The 23,595-nt window shown below is 41.3% G+C and overlaps 1 protein-coding gene across 2 annotated transcripts in view; it reads right to left on the bottom strand.

Moving 5' to 3' along the window:
* LOC135219972 (large ribosomal subunit protein mL48-like) overlaps positions 1 to 23,595 on the bottom strand; it is a 64,399-nt gene that overhangs the window by 14,515 nt on the left and 26,289 nt on the right. For both annotated transcript variants that reach the window (XM_064257221.1, XM_064257223.1), the window contains one exon: positions 4,852 to 4,958. In XM_064257221.1, the coding sequence (XP_064113291.1) occupies positions 4,852 to 4,958 (107 nt within the window). The remainder of the gene's footprint in view (positions 1 to 4,851; positions 4,959 to 23,595) is intronic.

Genomic DNA, 23,595 nt, shown 5'->3' with positions numbered 1-23,595 from the left:
AAATGGAGTTACAAATACCTTGCCTAAGTAACTCCACTTATGTAAGTATAGGTTTGCATTACCCTCAGAACAGAATTAAATTACGTGAGGTTAAGTTTCAGACCTCCTCAAGCAAAGGGAAGTTTTGCATAAGTTTGGCACATTCTCTAAAAACTAATAAATGCTTACTACTAGAGTTTGAACACTAAATATAACCCAAATCATGCTCCCTTAATATTACGGTAACTTTTAAATGAAATTAAAGTTATTGTAATTTCATTTTAAAGTTAGCTTAATACATTACCCATAAAAAATAAATGAATGGTTGGTAAATACATAGGAGTGAGTACATACAAACAACATAGTTCTCTCTTCTTTCCCTCTATTTCTTTAAAACGCTACGTATCACGAATTTTGTAACTACAGTTATATTACAGTCGGCCCACGGTTAGCAGCACAATCACTTAGTGTCAAATCGGTTTTACGGCAGCAGTAAAATTATTCATTTGAAAATAAGGTATTTTAAGGTATTTTTACGGCACAATTTTCGGTTAACAGTGCCGCAAGCACCGTTATGTCTAACGAGTACATACATTTGTAGAAATACTATTCAGACCATAGTAAAGGTTATGCAAATGATATTAAATATTTTTATTGAGTTATTACATAGGTATTAGGGTAAACTATATGCCCATGAAGCTGTTCTATGCCATCGCCTGCCGCTCTTCCGAAAATATAGTTAAAAGTGCAAAATTAGCGATCAATGTGTCGACTTATAAATGTTCATGCTTTTATGTTTAAAATGTGTATGAAAATGTATTATGTATAGGGTACTTTTATTTCTGTACATAAATATGATACAAAGGCAGCTTTTGAAACTACCCTCCAAGTTATCAAATAGGATGTTTTTTCATGTTCGTTCTTGTCTGCCACCGCCTGCCACTCTTCCTAAAATATCAAGTTAAAAAAAAAAAGTGTAAATTTTTGTACATAAATATGATACAAGGGCAGCTTTATAACTGCCGTTATCATAAGATGTTTTTTCATGTTCGTTCTTGTCCACCGCTGTTCCGAAAAATGCATTTACAAATACTTCACGTGGTTCTATTTTAATAATTTGGGAGCTAATTATAACTCATTTTGTTAATGAAACTTCAGCTTTTTGTTGTAAGTTTTCATGCTTTTTATGTTTACAAAGTGTATGAAAAATGTATTACAGTGTATCTTTTTTTATTTTTGTACATAAATATGATACAGTGGCAGTACGCCTGTCTATTTGAAGTGTGACAGCCGTTCTGTCGTGCCCAAATAATAAAATTTTAATTTATATAATTGAATCATGTTTTTATAACAAATTATATTTACAATTGTTGCATAAATTGATTTTAAAAGAAAAAACTCACGTATACATTCATTTTGCAACACTGCAATTTGTTTGGTTTTTCCAAGGGATAGAAGTACAAAATATAACTGTACAACGCGGTGGATTTTTTGCTTTGTTACACGAGCAAAATATTGAGGTACGACCGTATGAGATAGAGATGCCGCTCCTACGTACTAGATGGCATAGTGATGAAAATTGAGATAGATGGCATAATGACAAAAATTAAGATAAGCAAAGAAGAAAAAGTAAATATGTATCTATTCAATAAATCTTTAAAAAGTTATACATTACTTCAATGTACCCAATAATATAAGTATTCTCATATTATTGTATTATAAAATACTACTAACATAGCAGTCAATGTTTTGGTTTGGAAATCAGCTGATGGCAAATACAAGTTTGTTTTGCCATATTTAACTCAATTCTGAGCGAATTTTCTTGCTTCTAGATACTTGACTTATATGATATGAGACAAGGTCATTTTTCCTTATACAACGTGTTTTTAGGTGGAACTATGACTTGAATACGTCTTGTTGTGATTGTGAACTAAATTTTTCTTTTTTTTTGTTAACAGATTATGATGGCGGCATGTTTGTAGAGCACAAAAATTTTTTTATTCCGTTCGCAATTTTCCTTTATATCATCATTATACGAACTTGACATTATTTATCGGCGTGAAACAAACAGTAAAATGTGTTCTTTCAAGCTCAGCTGTTTTGATTAAAATTACTTTATCTCAATTTTATCTACGGTTGTGTTTGATGGCTTACGTTTACTAGAGTTTTATCCTTGTTGCCGATGCACGATAATGGTCATTAGCAGCTTGAACAGTTTTCTCAGCTTCAGCTACAACTACATTTAAACTTAACATTATATTTCCCTATTGATCTTTGATCTATAGCCAATAAAGTTATTGCATTAAGTTATCTCAGTCCTATTCTACGTAACATCTTTTATAACAACTACAGTAATTGTTTACTATAGTACAATGGTTGAAATACAAGCCAAATGGATGTTGTTATCCAATTCGGTTGTACTTAGAAAAAAAAAAGTTGTTTCTCGTTCAGTTGTTCATGGCTGTACACGTTTTCACAACAAGTATAACATTAAAACCATACTTTCATTCCCTTTTGCTGTTTTTGAACTTATTTCACTAGAAGATGAGATAAAGTTAGGGTATTGTAATTTGCTCTCTCGTATAATCAGATTACCGTCAGACGAATTATCGTAACTTGAACACTATAGTTACCCGTACACTGTATAAAACCTTATTATATCTTTAAATACTCTTTCTAATATGTTTTTGTACAATATTTGTTATTAAGAAAGGTATTTTCCTTATTTAATGACACGAAACATAAAAATATGGGGTGGCATTTTGAGGGTTGGAACGGATTAAGGGCATTTTAAGTAGTATTTTCAATGGGGAAAATTGATTTAATGTGCAAGCAAATTGAGGTATGAGCTCGGCTATGGAATGAATTGAACTCGTAGGTCAAGGTACCAATGTACAAGGATTATACTTCACAAGACACCCAAACAAATAAAGATAGGCTTTTTTCACTTTACAGTATTTATAATAATATAATGTAATGTACAGTACTACCGTACAGTAAATTGTACAGTACTATACTGCATGCATATAATTTTACTTATTGCGCCATTGTGGGATTACAGCGCCATTGACTGGTCTAGGGCGCTGCTAACCGGTCTAGTGCTCCCAAAGAATGTGTGCGGCAGCTGTAGACTTAAAAATCACTCAGCGTCTGCTGTTAATCGAGGGCCGCCTGTATTATTATTAATATTTGAGAGAGAGAGAGAGAGAGAGAGAGAGAGAGAGAGAGAGAGTATTATTATTAATAATTTGAGAGAGGAGAGGAGAGAAGAGAGAGAGAGAGAGAGAGAGAGAGAGAGAGAGAAGAGAAAGATAGAGAGAGAGAGAGAGAAGAGAGCGAGAGAGAGAGAGAGAGAGAGCGAGAGAGAAAAGAGATAGAGAGAGAGAGAGGAGAGAGAGAGAGAGAGAGAGAGAGAGAGAGAGAGAGAGAGAGAGAGAGAGAATATTACTTTTATTATTTAATGTTATTTAATTTACACATAAAAGCTTGAAAACTTATAAATTACATAAAAAAAGTGAACAAACACCTTTGCAGGGTTTCTCCAGAATTCGTAACTTGAGTTTGCTTTTGCTTGTCTGTGAAATACTTGTGTATGATAATTAGTTAGATTCCAATGAAAGTTAGCATTATTGTGAATTTGCACAATTCAAATCGTGTAAGACTGAGGCATTACTATAACAGAGGATTGAACTGTTGTAAATTGTACTTTTTGTATGAATACCAGATGACACTACTACATCATTCTAACAGACATAGTTAGTTACTCAGATACTATACACCAGGGAATGGTTAATTATGTGTTTGTAGTATGTGTTAACAGGAATGGTTAATTGTTTTTGTAGTACATGTTAACAAAGCCAAAATAAATTTACATTAAAAACCTTTGTATATAGTAATCATTATTTGCTCACATCAGTCATCATCAATCTTTCTGAGCCCAATTTACAGTCATGAAGCCCAAGATAAGTAAATTTCCTTGTCTAAAAAGATGATTTACTGCAAATGTGTGTCTTGAACCATTAGTTAGCAGTTACCTATCCAGCTTATTCTATCATGTACGTAATTAGTTTCTGGATTTTTATTGAACAGCATTAATTAGTTGTTTTGTATTTTATTGCTGTTCGTAATTAGTATTGTGCTGATTTCATGTTTTCCTTTTCAGCAGTGTTTGTGTATGGACTGTGTAAATCTTATACTCTTCTCTATGTTAATTCTGCCACTTGAGCAGAGGTGAGTTGCAGCTTTGAGATGTATTGTGCATTTTTCACTAAACATAAAAATGTCTATGCAATATTTAAGTATGAATGAATGCCCTATGTGACTACTGAAACAATAATTTATTCTTAGTTTTTTGCAGATTTCCAGTTCTTTGACAGCCCACCCTACCACCATCCAATCCTAAGATGTCTGATAATCATTAATTTCTGCAATGCTAAGATGCAATTGAAAAGCCTTTTGGATTTGTTGAGAAAAATTGTGAAATAAGAAGGAATAAGTAGTTCTCTATATACCTCTAGCTACACATAAAATTAAATAGTAACAGAGAACCAAGAGCTGAAATCAGGATGGAGGTCTGGAGGCCACCAAGCCTATCAGAACTCCCTGACTACTTTAAATTATGAATCCAGCAGCTATGGACCTGGTAAAGAAGAATTAATGTAAGTACACAAAAATTTTTTCACCAGGTATAATTATCCTGAAATAATGGTATTTTTTCATGATAATACCATAAGTACTCGCTAAGTCCAGAAACACAGGATCACCATTTCACACAATTACATGAACCCTAAGAACTAGCCATTTATTGGAAACTCAAACTCTACAAGTGACATAAGACCCATTCAACACTATACAATAATGAACACATCAAACTTGCCTGTATAGTTCGTTCGTAAATTTGCACTTTATACTCAGACTCTAAATGAGTACTCTGAGGTTTGTAGGTTTGTATACGGAATTTTTCTGAAGGAGTTGCCCATCTGAAACATAAAAACAATAAATTAAGTGATTTGAAAATTATTCGAATTTACCTTGATCTAATGTCATTCAATTTATCATCACCTATGAAAATCAAAGATGGGTAAGTATAGCGTCACCTCAACTTAATCTCATGCGTCTGCCCTTTCCAGTAAGTAATGAAATCTGCCGAGTAGCAAAGACTTGTATATAACCTACATAAGATATACTGGGCCAACTCACATAGTTTATATGGCCCAACTGCATATAAAACAGGTTTTGACATAGGGAAAAACTTTTTAGTAACCACTGTTTCTCCTCAAAGGATTTACATTCTCATGGTCCCCCAAGGGCTCCATGAGATAGACCAACCAATTACAGTACAAAAATATGGCTTAGAGTTAGTCTCGGCCAATAGAAAAGGATTCGGGACAAGACACTCTATCTCCTGCCCTAAGAAGACTGACTTGGCTCTCTCTACGTCCCACTTGCAAAGATGTGACATCAGCATGTGAAGGCCATCTTCCCCATTAGATGCCAGGTATGTGCAAGATAAATATTCACTCCAATCCCATGCCTTTTTATCAAGGAAAGGGGGTGGGTTGGAGGACACATAGTTGATGACAAAAATAGGTTTTTCCTTTGTCAAAACCTGTTATGGAATGCCTAAGCTACTAATAAATAAATCCCAGGTCAATTTTTGGTCCAAAGTATGGTCACAGGTTATTAATCACACGAACCATTATATGTATTATTCTTTGTGGTCTGAAGGTGACTTACCTAATTCTATAAATTTTCATAATGAAATTCATTATTTGGATCCTCGCCTACTGTTAAAGTTACCTTATATCTCTGTCCCCATAAGTGAGTCAGCATTCAAACAACAGATTGAATGGCTGCCTGGATGACTGTCTAGTGCACCTGTTCTCCACCAGGTGTGTTTCAAATGTTTTAATTTGTCAGAATTCCCTTTGACAGCCCACGAAGTTGTGGGGAAGCTGGGTGGGGTCTACTTTAATAGTAGGTAAGTATCCAAATACATACAGGTAATAAATTTTAATAAGAAAATTTATATTATTTGGGATAACTCTTGCCTACTTTTCAAGTTAGTTGATTCCCACACTCAGAATAGGATGGTGGGTAGTGCAGCCAATCGCGCTGAAGCTTTCTTGGATGAAATGCAAAACATTCCTACCTGATCTGGAATCCTTGCTGGATCTCACTGCCGCCAGAAGTTGGATTCCTTTCATAAACCAACAGTCAACTATAATTAAATACCTTTATGATATACAGGTATGTTCCTATACAATATATGTATACCTTCATGCTCCTCAAAATATCACAACCCAGGTTTTAAAACAGAGCCTAAAAAGACTGTTCTTTCTTTGGTTTAGGTAGACTATTGGTTACTAGTAGCACAATAAGGGCCTTACCGCTTTCAGATGTGATTTGAATACTTAAGGTAGTGAGTGGCAAAAACCAAATTGCACTTCTACTTCGCCACATTAATCACACTCTCAAGCAGCAATTTCTCGTAAAACTAAATGAAGTTGCAACTGCTCTCAAATTATGAATGTTTACTTTCAATAAAGGGAAAAGGTATGGAGCTAGGTCTCATGTGCTAGCCTCATCAAATACATAGCATAGTACCTCATGTTCTTTGACAAAGGCACATGTACTAGGTTCCTAAAACTTCAAAGCAAAATATTAACTTACCCCTCCAAGTTCAACCACTGACAAAGACATTGTTTTTAAAACCATAAAACAAAAGCTTATCTTTGATTCTTCTTAGCGTAAAATTTTCTAAAACCAAAAAAACAAATGATTAAATTTGCCTTTTCCAGCCTTAACCAACTGCACGTGAAGCAATACCAAGGACAGCGTGGAATGCTAACCTTGACTGTGAACAGTGGAAAACTGATATAAGCCATGGCTGTTTTCCACTTAAGGATAGAATCCATGATACCTTTGAAAATCCTCATATTGGGAGGAAATGGTTGAGCATCTCCAAAAGTTAATTGTGGGAGCTGAAAAGTTAGTGGAACCGCAAGAATTTGGTAGTTTGAGTTGATTTCTCCCTAATAGAAGAATACGAGACTTCTACCAAGAGCTAGAAGTCCAAAAATCCTTCCCTCAGCAAGTTCAAAACTTTCCTTAGAGTAAAGGGAATGGCATATGAGTCTGGATAGAGCCAAACTTGAAGAAATGCATCCACCACCCAATCCTAAGGGCACTCAAGGGAGAAGTAGTAGACTGGTCATTCCTGTTCACCTGCATACTAGGGAGTCCACACTTTAATGTTACTCTTAATGCCACAGTGACAGTTGGACTCATGGATATAATGACTACCCATGGTAGGTTTGTCATTCCTGGATTCTAAATCACCTAAAACATTGTCCTTACACAGAATAAACTAGCAAACCAGTATCATGTTGTTCATTTCACCCAAAAAAGCAGTCTTTAATCTGTACTTAGTTCCTGACCAGAGATAAACCTATTAGGGATCTTCCATGGTCTTTCCACAACCCTGATGTCTCTTTAGGTTTACCAGGTGTAGTGTTGACCATTCTATGGTGCATTGTAAATTAGTGTAATGACACTTGTCATAATACTTCATTTTGGCCCAGGATTACTTAAAAGTTTAATGAATGTTTGCTGTTAGTCGTAAACCTTTTATCCCAAGACTGCACTGTAACTGTGCCTGCTGATTCAGACAAATTCTCCAGTAAGGTCATGTTTCCCAACAAAGAAAGCCATTACCATACAGAAAGCTTCCTTAAGAGATAAAATTCTTTGAGAGGCATGAACTGCCTATCTGTCTTTCCAACAGAAAAGCCTACAAATTGGAAAAGTATACCCTCATTACCTAACACAAATGTACTGAGGAGGAGTTGGGGAAGTTGACTGACGATCATAATGCACGGAGACTCAGCCAGGTGAAGCAACAGATCCTTGGTCTTTGGAATGTAGTTGACAGAGTAGGCCAACCTGAACCACTGAATCTGTAGAATAAAATTTCTGCTCCTAAAAGACAACACCCTCCCACTATGGGCAACGAAATCCTTGTGAATACTTGAGGCACTATAAACGAGCCAAAAGAAATCACCTTGAACAGCAATACCTCCTCTGCAAATACACATTGAAGGAACTTGCGTGACTGAGGATGCATTTTGGTATGAGAAAAATGCATCTTGCATGTCCACCAAAATATCCAATCATTCTTTTTGACAAGGTCACTAAAACTATGCAGGAAAAGGGTAGCGAGCATCCATGAAGTGCTCCAGCAACCCCTCCAAGGACGGAGAACCCCCTTGCCCGAGCGTCTTCCAAATCGGCGCCATCTTGGACGCCTCTAACTGGAATAAAGGAGAATGATGAAAAAGCCTCCTCCCACTCGGGAATCAAATTAACTCCCGAAGAAGAAGGGGCGACATTACAAATATTAGCCTGAGGGCCTCCCGATACTTCCAACGACAAATCGATGGAAGAAAAGGAAGGGAACAAAGGCACAACACTACTATGGGGTGTGAACGCAGCAGGAGACGAAGCATCAGGAAGAGGTGAAGAAAAACCTTCCCATGAAGGAAGAGTAGAGACCCTCCGATATTCTCTATTGCTATAAAACAACTTCCATTGCTCTTTAGGCCATGCACGGCATTCCATGCAAGGATTTGTTACTGTACAAACATTAGTGACACCTACTACACGTGATGTGGGGGTCGGTCGCAGCCGAAGCCAAAAAACCAGAACATGGAAAACCTGGAGTTCTGGAGCACACACACTGACGAGGCCAAGAAGGAACAGAAGAAGCCATAATAACAGCCACACACACAGTAAACACAATCAAAATGGGCAATGAACCGTAAAGGCCGAGAGGTCAACCACAACTCTCGGCCAGGCGGTTAAGAAAAGACTGACGCGGTGGCATAGGTGCGTGGTCTTTGACCACTCTTCACCTGATATATGCAAGTGTTGCCAGATCGCACAAGATTCTTTGTTTTCATTGTGTTTTAACCGGATCCAGCTAGGCGCTAGAAATTATCCTATTGTTAAGACCTCAGGTTTGTTCGCATATGAACAAAATTGGGACGGATGCATAGTGTTTTGGTCTCAATACATCAAACATCGAGTGCCAATCTTCAGTTGCTTGTGGCACTAGAAAAAAGTCAGAGGTAAAATTCCACTGAATTACCAACATCTACTCCATTGCATTCTCTCTGCTTACAACCTCCTACTGAAGAACTAGATACTTCTGCTGGAGAAGAACACAGGAACAGCTATAGGAGATTAAGCCAGTGGAAGGGAACCAAAAAGGAATCATAACTCTCCTTCAGTACCTCCACCACTTAAAGTTCTACTACTAAGCCCCTCCAACCATGTCAGAAGGCCTGCAATTGGCCTCTTACAGGAACCTGAAGGCTGAATAGATCCCTGAATGGTATAATATATGTGTTGTACCAATATATCTTCCTTATCACCTTAAAGAGCCAGACTTAGAAGATGACCTGAATGAGAAACCAAAACAGCTGCCGTCTCCTGTACAGAGCAAGTTTTTTACGACAGGTAGGAGTATAAGTGTTCTCACTTCTTCCAAGGCAAGTTTGCATAAGGAGGACAATATTCACCTACAGTATCAAAAACAGGTTTGACTGAGCAAGTAAAAAACTCTAACACTATTCCTCACTAAAATCCCGCTGACACCACAAACTTCCTAAGCTGGTGCCTGAACCATTAACAGCTGGTGCAGAGTTGAGGCAATTATTGAATGCTGAGCAAAGTTCAGTAAAAGATCAAAACTTCGACAATCTCAACAGAGACCTGGACAACAAATTCCATCTCAGCATGACCAAAGCACTTGTCAGTCTTGAGTACATCTCTTCAAAGAAACAAGACAGACGAGAAAACCAAATCTTCGACCAAAGACAACTTAAGTACCGATAAAGTGGCTGTATCATAAGAGGGGGTTCTCTGCAATTTCAAAAATCCAGAAGACAGGCGCTAGCAGACTTCAAAGAAGTTTTGTGTGCCAAAGTATGAGAAAACTTACAAAATGGATTTGCTTTCTCCAAATACTGAATGGGCACTAAAATACTCAAAAGACAACAGAGACCTATTCTATACACGGCCTTCCCTCCACTAACTGAGGATAAAGTGAATGCTCCAGCAAACACCAACAAACTGAAGGACATTTCTCTGATTCAAACTCTTCTGCCAGAGGGCAACAGCAACCGACTACCTGATGAATCCGTGACTTGATGGAAGGGAGACAGGGAAACAACCTGAAGCACTATTCCCCTGGGTTGACACAAATCACCTAAGCAAAAAAACATGAAGTACCAACGAAAATGGGAAATGTTAGGAGGCGGGGGAAGAGGAGTGACAACAATTCTCCTGCCTTGTTCAAAAGCGATTCAACTGACTTGAGAGCATTCATTTATAACATATCCTTAGAGAGCAAAGTAGCTATGATAATATCTAGCTTGGAACCAACAGAAGATACTGCAACCATGGAAGGATTGGAAAGAGAAATATTATTCAAGGTATAAATACGAGATTCACCGACAGCCAAAGAATAAGCATGTAAAAGCAAACAGGTGCATTCTGAAGGAGACAGGAATAGATTTAAAAATTTGAAATGGGCACTCAATGCAGAAGATTTAACATTCAATTGGGTCAAAGTAACATCAAAATAAGTACAACTAACTATAGACACATTATTAATGTCTTACAAGGTAACATCAAAATAAGTACAACTAACTATAGACACATTATTAATGTCTTACAAGGTGCCAATGATTGTAGATTCCACAGATCTCAGCAGACGGAATCAAATGTTCCTTCCTGGCATCACAGTACGTTTGATAAAACAAGTTCTATGCACTGATCGAGGGAAAAGAAGACTTGATTGATCTGTCCACCAAAAGAGTACTAAGCTAAATGAAGATATGGAGTAGACCCTTTCTTACATAAAGCATTAGAGCTGTGGTCCTGTCTGAATGGTTACAACAGTCTACGAGTTCACTAAGGTCATAAAGCATTAGGGTTATGTGAAGAAACATTCAACAAAATGGGAAGTGAAACGTCTTCAAGAAGCCTTCCCTCTTCTCAAGAATACCTGAAGAAAATAGCCGCTAATATTTGTGACCCTGTCTCTTACCGCCTTATCAGCACAAGAGGACTCCAAGCCAATTAGCCGGAAAATTATCTTAAAGTGAAGTGTAGTCCTCAATTTTCTTCGCCAATGCTCCCACCATCCAACCAAGGGAGCTGAATACTTTAAAAAAAAAACTTCCACTAAATGGTCCAACTCTGTGGCAAAAAATGTGATTTTGGCAGAGTAAAACGTCCATCTCCATGCAGGATCAATTAAGCTGGAGAAGTCCCCATGGGAGGAGGCAGAAAAAACTTGCAAAGAAGGCATCTCACCAGTGGCATACTACAGACATCTCTTGGAAAGAAGAGAGGGAAGAGAATAAAATACAGTTCTGCCCAGCTCTCTCTTCTGTGATAACCAATATTAATCACTGACAGAGCCTTTATAGAGGAAAACGAGAGTACCACCTAGGTAGTCTAAAGGACTCTGTCGGTTGTCACATCACAAAAACATATCCAGGTGATCTGGGAGCTGCTGGGGTGAACAATGATGGGTAATGAAACAAAACAAAACTTTAAAAGAGAAGCATATGCAGAAGCAGGTTACTCTTGCTCAAAGTCCTCCTATGAAGAAATCAAAGAAGGATCTAAATTGGGTTGATCTCCTACTGGGATATGATCCTTAATCAATGGTTTCTTTCACAGTGTCAGAATATTATCCAATTGAAGTTGGATAGGGACCTGTGCTCCCGAGAGCAAGTCTGGATGCCACTGGATGCTTGGATCCCACCGCATGCTCAGAGTCTATTGGCTGCTCGACTCCCTTGGGCACTCGGAGATACCTGGACACCTGCGCTGTCCTGGAAATTGCAACTCAGTTAGAGGCTATGTTCCCGTCCAAGGGAGTGGAGAAACTAGATCTACATTCAAAGACCTTTCCAATGGTCTAAAAGCACCTGGGAAATGCCAACTACGCTCCCAACTGGCACCAGAATCCAAACCACTGGACGACAATGTGTCCAAATCCACTTGAACACCTTACCAGTGGTTGTCTGACTGGTCTTGGGAGCTCGGAACATGAGAGCTTGGAACATGGGAGCTCGGAACTTGAGCGCTCGGAACTGGGCTACTAATGCACCAAATCTGGGAGAGATGCCTTTTCAACAAAACTGGGAGAGATGCCTTTTCAACAAAACTGGGAGAGATGCCTTTTCAACAAAACTGGGAGAGATGCCTTTTCAACAACTAAGATAAATCTGGAAAATGTCAGCGGCACCACTAGTGTACACTATGATCCAAAACTATTCACACTAGGATCCCAAAAGAGCCCTTTTGCCCACACAGGAAGTCTGGGCAATCACAATATATGAATTCCTTGAACAATGGTTGTCCATCGAAAGCTGCAGACAACAGATTTGACTTGGGGGTTAACTATCAGGGGGCAAACCCCTATGGACCCCATAAACTGACAGCATGCCTCATCCCAGTCTTAGGGGAGTCTGACAGGGCCTGGGTTTGGATATCCGATAGGGCCGGATAGCTACATCCTCCACTACACCGCCTGTCGATACCCGAGACCATCAAAAGATTCGACTGAGGGGGTGACTACTTGTGTGTAACCCTGCAACCTCCCTTCGGCTTTCAGTTTGCTTCCTCCCAGGTGCTGGGGAGTCTGACAGGGACCTTCAGTCCAGGAAAATCGTGGGACAAATAACCACCTCCTCCACTTCCTTCCCATTGCAAGGGAGCCAGGCACAGGAGCAAGTGGATAAAAAGAAGGGGCTAGTAGCAGGAGAGAAAAACACAAGAAAATGGTGCCGAGTGTTATCTGGCACTCCGCGCCCATGCATCACAGGAAAACAATTCAATCTGAAGATGGCACCTGTGTAGCTTAAAATGACAAATTTTCTAAGACAATTTGTATTTTTCATAGCTACAAACCTTCGGTCTTAACAATAGGATAATTTCTAGCGCCTAGCTGGATCCGGTTAAAAAACAGATGAAAGCAAGGAATCTTGTGATATCTGGCAACTCATGCGTAGATTGGGTGAAGGATGGTTGAAGACCACCTACGATCACTCACCAGTCTTTCTTTGACCGCCTGGGCGAGAGTCGAGTTTACCTCTCTTGGCCTTTACCCGGGTCATTGCCCGTTTCGCTTGTGTTTACTGTGTATGTGTTTGGCTGATATTATGGCTTCTTCTACTCCTTTTTGGCTTCGTCAACATGTGTGCCCCAGAATTCCAGGTTTTCTGTGTTCTCGTTTTTGGCTTTGGCAGCGACTGACCCCCCACATCACATGCAGTAGGTGCCGTTCTAATTTTTGTACATTAATGCTCAGTTCCCACTGGAAGATAAGGCTCTGCCGCCACTGGGTGCTTGACGTCCACTGGGAGCTGGCGGCCCAGTGAGAGCTGGCACGACAGCAACTGGGAGCTCACTATGTAGCCACTTGGTGTTCACTAGGTGGCCACTTGGTGCTTGACACCAATGGAAAACCAAGCGCTATAACAGCATGCTCAGATACCTGCATTATAAAGTACAGTGGTCCCCCCGTATTCGCGGGGGATGCGTACCAGACCACCCCCCAGCGAATAGTTAGAATCCGCGAATGCGAATGTTTGGAACCCTATAAAAGGCTAAAAACAGCCTATTTTGTTAGTTAAAACTTAAGAAAAACCACTAAAAATTTTCATACTTGGTTTTTTTAATAGTTTTATCACAAAAAGTGCATTTTATGATGAAATTGATAACGAAAACCAGGAATTTGTGGATATTTCTCATAGAAAATACTGCGAATGCGCAGAATAAACGCGAATGCGCGAATTTTCGCGAATAATACAGGGAAACGTTCCCGAGAGAAATCCGCGAATGTGTGAGTCCGCGAATCCGGAGAACGCGAATACGGGGGGTCCACTGTACTACTTAATCTTGATTCAAGCATATGACTAAAGACAGGATATATCAGACATAGTTCTATGCCAGGTGAGCTAGTACTGGCGCCACACATTCGATATCATCGGGCTAGCTAGTAGCTATCTGTGTTGATTCAAGCTCATCGTAGGCATGCTAAAGCAGCATTAAATTGTTCTCTTGACTGGTTTTATGTACAGCCCTCCACAGGGAGGATTCGCTCTCCAGCAGGCCCTTGTACTTTTTCAGTATATGTACTTTTCCAATATAAAGTGTTTTACTCTCTTCTTGTATGATCTTCACTTCAGACTGTATTTATATTCTATTCTTGCTTTACTGGAATCTCGGCTAGACTGTAATCCAAAAGCCCATGATAGCTAAAATTCTCTCCTGGTACATAATACCCTTTCACTTAAACAATTCTGGAATGGAAAAAGTGATAAGCATTTAAATTGACAGCAACTTTGCTGCAGTAGTGAGCAACAGACTGCAAATTTGCTATTAGGCAAATGGGGTGAAAAACTTAAACCCAGAACATTATTATTATTAGCTAACAATAAACAATAATCCTGCAAGAAGTGCCCTGCGGAATTAAAGTTCAACCCCAAAACTGGTCCTGTAATAAATGCAGTTTACATTATTACACTACTTGTCTATCAACTCAGCAACATTTTACGTTGTTACATTAATCATCGTAAAGTTGAGTTAATCAGAAGATTGTAAGATCATTACAGAGACAATATTATCGAACAAATCAGGTCCGTAAGAAAAGTACATATCAGTTCGATAAACTAATGTATATATTATAGTATGGCCTCGGCAAAGGGTAGTTAAACAAGTAAATTGTAATTTCGCAGTACAAGTGAACTACTGATGTAGTACTCCAGTAATAAACAAAACAAGGAAAAACTCATCCTGAAGCTTTTGACTGAAGCTACTTGACTTTCAGTTTAGATAACGATATCCGGTAAAATACTGGCAAAAAATGAACAACTGCTGTGACACCAGATGTTACCATTAGTCGAGAAACAGAATGTGTATTCTCTGATGAGTCGTTCCTAACCCTCTTGCTAGGGGCGAGACTGGTGTCACCTACACAACATCAGTGTTGCTGCTACAAAACTTAAATCTAAACTGCTACAAAAACACAACATCAGTGTTGCTGCTACAAAACTTAAATCTAAACTGCTACAAAAAAATAAAAAAATAACTATGTAATTACTTGGTAAGTTACTTGTATAAAATTCTTATCTAGTCTGGCCACTGGATGACAGAACAACAAGGCCCTGAGCAAGAGTGAGTGTGTTAGGATTTTCCCTCAAGCAAGGAAACTTTGAAGAGCCAAATGCAATCCACATAAGGATTATTCACATCAGAAGGCCACTATATCTAACTGACAAGTTTGATGGGTTCAGAATACAGGTCTACGGCCACCCGCCGGCCCCCTGTCAAAGTGATTAGTGGAGGGAGCTACATTTTGTACACCTAAATTCTATGACTGGTTACTTGATTGAGTAGCCACCTGCATGCTTGTGTGGTCCAGCATGTACTCAGGTGCTGCCTCACCAGGAGGAAGAAAGAGGAATGGAGAGAAGCCAGTCACCCTATTATTCCAGCACTGACCCCCGCCTTCTAATCTTGAGTACCTTGGGTGAGGTGCTTTTCAGGTCCCAGGATGGAGCCTGGGAACCTGTGGGTAGAATGAGGCAAGGGGCTTTGATGATTCAGACACCTCCCTCATTACCCATGTTACTGAAAAGTCACTCTTGAATGCTGTGACATGTCTCATGTGTGTCTCTCCTACTCAGCCTCTAGGGGTTCTGAAGGTATATAAGCCTCATGCCCTAATGGATCTTCTGCTTAACAAGAGTAATTGCATTAGCCCAACTCAGCGAATGCTAACAGGATCACAGCATCCAACATCCCAATCAACAGTTTCAGTAACTAACTCACAATCCAAAGACACAGGTATTGAACAAGAACAACAAGAGCAGTTGTCTCCAGACTTTGATCCTACAACACGTTCCATCATGGCAGGGCCAATTCTGGGTTTGTGGAAGCAGTCACAAACCCAACTGCACAGACATGCACCAGAAAACTAGAAAGAAGGACCATTTGAAATATAGTGCTGATTTATAACCAAATCGATTTACAACCAGTTAGTCAAAACTAATCACAGTCATAACTATACCATGACCTGTAGTGAAGACTGAGACATGACTCCTTAGGATAGAATGAGTGAGTACAGTAGGTGCTAAGTCAAAGAGTGAGTGAAAGAGCTTGGCTTTTGCAGAAATTTTGTGAATCATTCAGCAAAGCACCAACAAACAAGGTTTTTTGTTATTGTGAACAGCCTGCGAACATTTTTCGAAGTTTTAACATCAAAGGACAAAGAAGACTAGTTAAGGCAGGAAGCATCATCGTTGTTACAGCTGAAGAACAAGTGCAACATTGTAAAACAATAAAAAGAAAGTCAAAGTAACACTGAAATTTAGCAAAAATTTTCAGCCATTTGATATCTTGGGACTGTATAGGGCTGGAAATAGGATGACATCATCTTTAGTCACAACATGCTCAAAGGATTAGTAATTACATCCAAAAATGATATTGTCATGATACAATAAAGTTTGTTCATACTTACCTGACAGATATATATATAGCTGTATTCCTCTGACGACCGACAGAACTTCAAAAACTCCCGGCAAACACAGTGGTCGGCTAGGTGGTTAGTACCCATTCCCGCCGCTGGGAGGCGGATACCGGGAACCATTCCATTTTCTATTCAGATTTTCTTTACCACTGTCCCCTGAGGGGAGGTGGGTGGGTACTTGATTATATATATCTGTCAGGTAAGTATGAACAAACTTTATTGTATCATGACAATATCATTTTGTTCATGACACTTACCTGCCAGATATATATATGCTGAAATCCCACCATTGGAGGTGGGAAGGGACAGAATAGAAGGATTTTGGAAACATTTCACATGCAGATGATTGACATCTTGGTTACTACCTGTTAGCATAGCTGACTTCGTGATTACTGTCACCCAAGCCTGCTTCTGCTTAACTAGAATTTCAGCAAGGTAGTGACCTGTATAGCTGGATAGTTCTAGATGATCTGTCAACGGGAGCGTGACCACAATGTGACTAGACCATATTGACCATACTGAAGACAACGAAGCATAATAAATACCACCTAACCTAGCCTCACTAAAGTTAGTCCCATAACTTTCAGGCTAATTAAAGGGAAGACCGCCTCAAGCGGCCAACCCCTACGACCGTAAAAAAACAAACCCATAATTAAAATCACACACATCCATTTTCTAAAGGATGGGGTTCGTATTGCTTCTCGTCCCCAATACTGTATCCGCGGAAATGTATGGTCCAAGCGAGTAGCAATTCTCATATGTCGCCTTCACATCTCTGAGGTAGTGTGAGGCAAAACACAGAGTTGCTTCGCCAAAATGTGGCACCAGGATATCACTGAGTGCCATATTTTTTCTGAAAAGCCACCGAAGTAGCTACCGCTCTAACCTCGTGAGCATTAACTTTTTAGCAGTTTAAGATCACCCTCCGTGCAGGATGAATGAGCTTACCCTGATGGTATTTCTCAAGAAGAACGCCAGTGCGTTTTTAGACATTGGTAATTCCGGCCTCTTGACCGAAACACCACAGGTTGTCCGACGGGCCTCTACATTGTTTGGTCTTTTCTAGATAAAATTTGAGAGCTCTGACAGGGCACAAAACTCTCTCTGGCTCTCGTCCGACGAACTCTGATAACCCCTTGATATCAAAGCTTTTAGGCCAGGGGTTGGATGGGTTTTCGTTCTTCGCTAAGAACGAGGGGCTCAGCGACACACCGCATTGTGTTCTCTGAAACCCACATGTTTAGTCATAGCTTGGATTTCGCTAACCCTCTTAGCTGTTGCCAAAGCGGTCAGGAAAATAGCTTTCCCTAGTTACATCTTTCAAAGAGGCAGTTTTTTGCAGAGGTCAAATAGGTTCAAAGGGGTGACATTAAAAAACAAATTTAAGACAACATCTAAATTCCATGAGGGAATCTTGTCTCGTGGAGCTTTTGATGTTTCAAAGGACTCAATAAATCGTGAAGATCTCTATCATTCGATAAATCCAAGCCTCTGTGTCGAAAGACCGTTTGATAGCATACTTTTGTAGCCTTTAATCGTTGACACTGAAAGTTTGTCTATCTCTCTAAGATGTAAGAGAAAATCAGCAATCTGGCTCACAGAGGTCGTGGAGGAGGAAATATTTTTCCTTCTACACCAACCTCTGAAGACAGCCCACTTCGATTGGTAGACAGCTTGGGAAGAAGTTCTCTAGCGCTGGCAATAGCTCTTGCCACCGATCTTGAAAAACCTCTCGCTCTGGCCAACTTTTGGATAGTCTGAATACAGTCAGACTCAGAGCGAGAGGTTTCCGTGATACCTCTCGAAGTGGGGCTGTCTGAGTAGATCGATTTTTTCTGGAAGTGTCCTTGGGAAATCTACCAGAAATGACATGGCCTCTGTGAACCAGTCGCTTGCAGGCCAAAAGGGGGCGATCAACGTCATTCTTGCGCTCCTTCCGACGCCGCAAACTTCCTTATTACCTCTCCCAGAGGGAATTTGGAATGGAGGGAAGGCGTAGAGATCCACCATCCCCTTCCAATTCCAAAGCATGGCGTCTATTGCTATTGATCCTGGGTCTAGAACCGGAGAGCAGTAAATCTGGAAAGCCTCTTCGTTTTTGCTGTCGCAAAGAGGTCTACCAGTGGGCGTCCCCAAAGTTTCCACAACTCCTTGCAGACCTCCGGATGGAGAGTCCATTCGTTTGAAGCAATTTGTGTCGACGGCTGAGGAGATCCGCACGAACGTTCTGCTGTCCTGAAACGAACCTCGTTAGAATCGTTACATTTCTCAGCTTCGCCCCAAAGTAAGATTTCCCTCGTTATCTTGAACAGGGAGCGAGATAGAGTTCCTCCCTGTTTTTTGAGATATTGCGAGCACCGTGGTGTTGTCCGAGTTGACTTGTACAATTCGTCCCACAATCTTGACTCGAAGCATTGAAGTGCAATCGAATTGCTTCTGCTCCTTGAGGTTTATGTGCCAGGACCTCTGTTCCCCTCTCCAGAGGCCTGACACTTCTTCCTCCCCAGTGTTTGCTCCCCAGCCCGTCATGGAACGCGTCTGAGAACAACACTAGGTCTGGGCTCAGAAACTTTGAGGGACATCCCTTCCGATAGCTTTACGGGATCGGACCACCACTTCAAATGCTGTTTGATCGATTGAGGGATTCTCAAAATCTCGTCTAGGTCTTTCTTGTTCTTCCAGTTGTCTGCTAGGAAAAACTGAAGCTGTCTGAGGTGCAGCCTTTCCAGAGAAACAAATTTCTCCAGCGAGGAAATGGTCCCCAGCAGACTCATCCATTCCCTCGCCGAGCATATTTCCTTCTCTAAGAAGACCGATACTTTTTCTAAGCATTTTAGCTGACGTTCTATGGATGGAAAATGCTTGAAAAGCCACTGAATCCATCTGAATCCCCAGATACACGATGGACTGTGTGGGAATCAGATGGGACTTCTCGAAGTTGACCAGAAGGCCCAGGCCTCCTTCGTCAGCTGTAATGTCGTATGTAGGTCCTCCAGACACTGTTCCTTTGAAGTGGACCGGATCAGCCAATCGTCTAAATAGAGTGAGACTTATCTTTGAGAGATGGAGCCATCTTGCTACATTTCGCATCAGAAGCGTGAATATCATAGGGGCTGTACTCAGCCCGAAAACAGAGAGCTCTGAATTGGAAGACCTGTCCTTTCAGAACGAATCTGAGGAACTTCCTGGATCCGAGGATGTATCGGAACATGGGAAATAAGGCATCTGGAGATCCAAGGACACCATCCAATCTCATGGTCTCAGGAAGCTAAAACAGACTGTGCAGTTTCCATCTTGAATTTATTTTCCTTTTCCACAAAAAGATTCAGCCTGCTTACGTCTAGGACAGGTCTCCATCCTCCCGAGTGCTTCGGAACAAGGAAAAAGCCTGTTGTAGAAGCCTGGGGAGTTCCGTGGACACGACTCTTTCTACTGCTCTCTTTTCCAACATCTGATCCAAAAGGTCTAATAAGATCTGTTGCTTTTTGAATTCCTGATAAGAGGGTTGGGCGAAAGGTCTATTGGTTCTATGCTTAATGGTGGTTTCGATAGAAAACGGGATTTTGTAACCTTTCTCGATCACTTCGAGTGACCAAGAGTTCGCCCCTCTTATCCTCCATGCTTCGGCGAATAGCGCGAGTCTCGCCCCGACTGGTGTCTGGAGGCCGAAAAGTCATTTCTTTTCCCCTGGTTTTTGAGGGGGCTCTGCCCCTAGGGAAACTCCTCCCTCGAGCAGCAGCTCTTGAAGAGGCTCTTCCACGAAAGGGCTTATAATTCTTCCTAGAAGCTTGCGTGGTTCTTGAAGACATCTGATCAGCAGGACGTTTCGAAGACCGAGGCAATAAGTCCTGCGTCGCTCGTTCTTGGAGATTTACTGATAAATCCTTTACCATCGATTGTGGAAAAGATGAGCAGAAAAGGGAGCGAACAACAATTCTGCTTTGCGCTGGTGACACTGACTTAGCTGTGAAGCTACAGAAGAGCAGCGCGTTTCTTCAGGACTCCCGACGCAAAATGTGATGCCAGCTCGTCGGAGCCATCTCTTACTGCTCTGTCCATGCATGACAAAATACTCGCTAAGTCCTCCAATGAGATGGAATCTGGGCTTCTAGACTGAACATCCAAGACGCCCAGACACCAATCTAGAAAGTTAAAAAACTTCCAAAGTTTTTATAAAGGCCTTTGAGATGGTGATCTATCTCCCGACATTGTCCACGAAACTTTCGCTGATGCCAGGGTAAGATCTTCTAGGAGCTTCCACTAAGTTGGCGAAATCCCCTTGTGCGGAAGCGGGGATTCTCAAGCCTGCTTCCTCTTCTGTCTCGTACCACTTCCCCGATCTTCCACTAAGCCTTGTGGGGGGAAGTGCAAAAGAAGTCTTGCCCTTTGTCTTTTTGGATTCCATCCTCCATCCATGGATTCTTTTAAAAAAGCCCGTTATTTTTAGTCGAGAGCGAGGTGGCCATTTTGACAAAATTTGGAGTCTTCCTTGCCTTCGAAGAGGTTAGTTGCGAAGGTGCGAGAGAGGATGGAACTGGAGCTCGGAACTTCTCGGGAAACAAATCTTTTAAAAGACGAGTCAGAGTCTTATAATCCACAGAGGATGAGGTTGTAGATCCTCCTCCTCTTCCGAAACAGTCTCGCTTGACGATTTATTTTCTAATGGAGACATAGCCTTATTCTGCATTGAACAAGAAGAAACCAAAGTTTCATCTCCCTTTCGAACCGTAGGTTTTGTGTTTGAAATCAATTTTGAAGAGGAGAGTCTGCTATGTTCTCCTAACCTTGACTTTCTCTCCGAATTTTCCAAACTGACGTCATACGATTTCTCTTGACGAGCACTGATATTGTAGTTCCTACTACCTTGAAGCATATGGCGCTTATCCTTCTGACTAGCGACCTGTTCTTTTTCTGCTCAGGATAACTTTATGCATCGGACGCCTGCGCCCTCAAAAGCGAGCGCACGCCTAGCGCCCCTCAAAAGCGTCCTCATTTGCGTCCTGGAAAGCGTCCTCATTTGCGTCCTGGAAAGCGTCCTCATTTGCGTCCCGGAAAAGCGTCCTCATTTGCGTCCTGGAACGCTACTGATATGAAGGACGACGAGCGTCCTTACTAGCACTACGCCTCGCGTCCTCAAAAACGTCCTCATATTCATCTTCATATCCTTCTTCTGAACTAATATCGTGCGTCTGAAGTCTCTCCAGCCGACGTTTCCGACCCCGAGCGTCCCGAGAAGCGTCCTTACGAGCGTCCTGGTTAGCAAAGCGTTTGTTTTGTTGAATATGCTCTTCCTGTAAGTCAAGATCCATTCCTCCCAATTCTAGTCCTGAGCGATCCTTCTGAAACGTTCTTCGACTCTGGAAAAAGACGACGGCGGCCGCCGCCTGTGCGGCACCTATTGTCTTTATCTTTACCGCCAATACTTCTAGAGACTCTCCCAGCAGGACCGCTTGCGCGTTCCTGATTGAGTCGATGAGGTCTAGAAGGCGACGGATCAGACGAGACGAAGAACGAAGAGAAGCCGCAGGAGAAACGTCTAGATTTCTTGACGGGTAGCCAAAGATCTTTTTTTACGACTACGTGATCTTTCCTCTTTCTTGGCGAAAAACGTATCCAACTGTTGACGAATCGCTTCGAGAGTCTTTTTTGATGGTGAAGAACCATATGATGGAATGAACCTTTGAGAAGAAGATGGGGCGAGGGGACGCCTCTTCCTTCTCTCCGGACTCGAATCAGACGCTCACAAAGCGTCCTAAATCTCTGTGTGGGCGGGATACTGTCTTCGAAGTCTTCCGGAGAAGACCGAAGCGTAAATCGAGGCGGAGGACGCTCTCGATCTACCCGATGAAGCGTCCTCTTCCATCATACCTTTCCTAAGAGGTCGAGAAAGAGACGATGGCCGCCAGTGCGACGTCTTATTACGTCTTCCTTACCACTTCCACTTGGAGAGGCTGCGTGCTCTTCCGTAGACCTTTCCTAAGAGGGCGAGAAAAGACGATGGCCGCCATGCGACGTCTTAAACGTCTTCCTTACCACTCTCACTTGGAGAGGCTGCGTACTCTTCCGTAAGACCTTTCCTAAGATGCGAGAAAGACATGGCCGCTTGTGCGAACCTTACGTCCTTCCTACCACTCTCAGTCGGAGAGGTCTTCCGAGATTCCCCACCCACGGTGAGGTGAGGACGTCTCGGAGGAAGAGAAGCATTCCTTCAAGATTCGCGCTTGCGCGCGATCTTTGGCAGCCTGGGATGCGTCTTCAGGATCTGCCAGAAGGACGCCAGACCGGTGTTTAATTCCCGTAACCCTCCTTCGGCCTTCGACATGTCCATTCCCTGTGTTCTGGGAGTCGACAGAGGTCTCAACCTGGAGGCATTATAGGACCGATCTGACGCCCCCTCCACTTCACTAGGGGCACTAACATTTCACTACACTTTTTGCACATTAGATTGTAGCACTTTCATTTCGATTCAAGGTTTCCGAATCGATTCTAAAATGGTAGAAAGGCATTCCCTTCGGTTGGAACAATCACTTCCTTTATCTGAAGGAGAAATTATAGGGTTATGCGTAGCATGTTCTACATTTATGTTAGATTGAGCAACTTTACTTTGACTTTTAACAGAAGCACTCCCTGGAGGAAGACCTCCTAATTCTGTCACGCTCAAGTCTACGAATGTAAGATTCATACGCCTTCCATTCGACATCAGTTAATACTTCACGTTCTTTGCACCTATCATCCAACAAGCAAACATGCCCTCTACAATTACATCACACACTGTGTGAGGATCTACCGAGGCTTTTGGTAGCCTCACCTACATTCTTCTCACCACACACCCTGAAACTATAGAACTAGATCCAGACATCTCAATTCTAAGAAAAATCAAAGCCAAAATCAAAATCCAAACCACAATAGCGTATGCCAAATCACTAAGCCAAGTCCGAAACCAAAGACAATCCAAATACTCAAGTGACAAATGAAGTTTTCGAAATCCTAAGCGGAGGTCTGTA

This window comes from Macrobrachium nipponense, chromosome 1 (assembly GCF_015104395.2).
Source record: "Macrobrachium nipponense isolate FS-2020 chromosome 1, ASM1510439v2, whole genome shotgun sequence".
Lineage (NCBI taxonomy): Eukaryota > Metazoa > Arthropoda > Malacostraca > Decapoda > Palaemonidae > Macrobrachium > Macrobrachium nipponense.
Note: the sequence above shows the minus strand (reverse complement) of the source record. Positions and strands in the feature narration are given on the sequence as shown.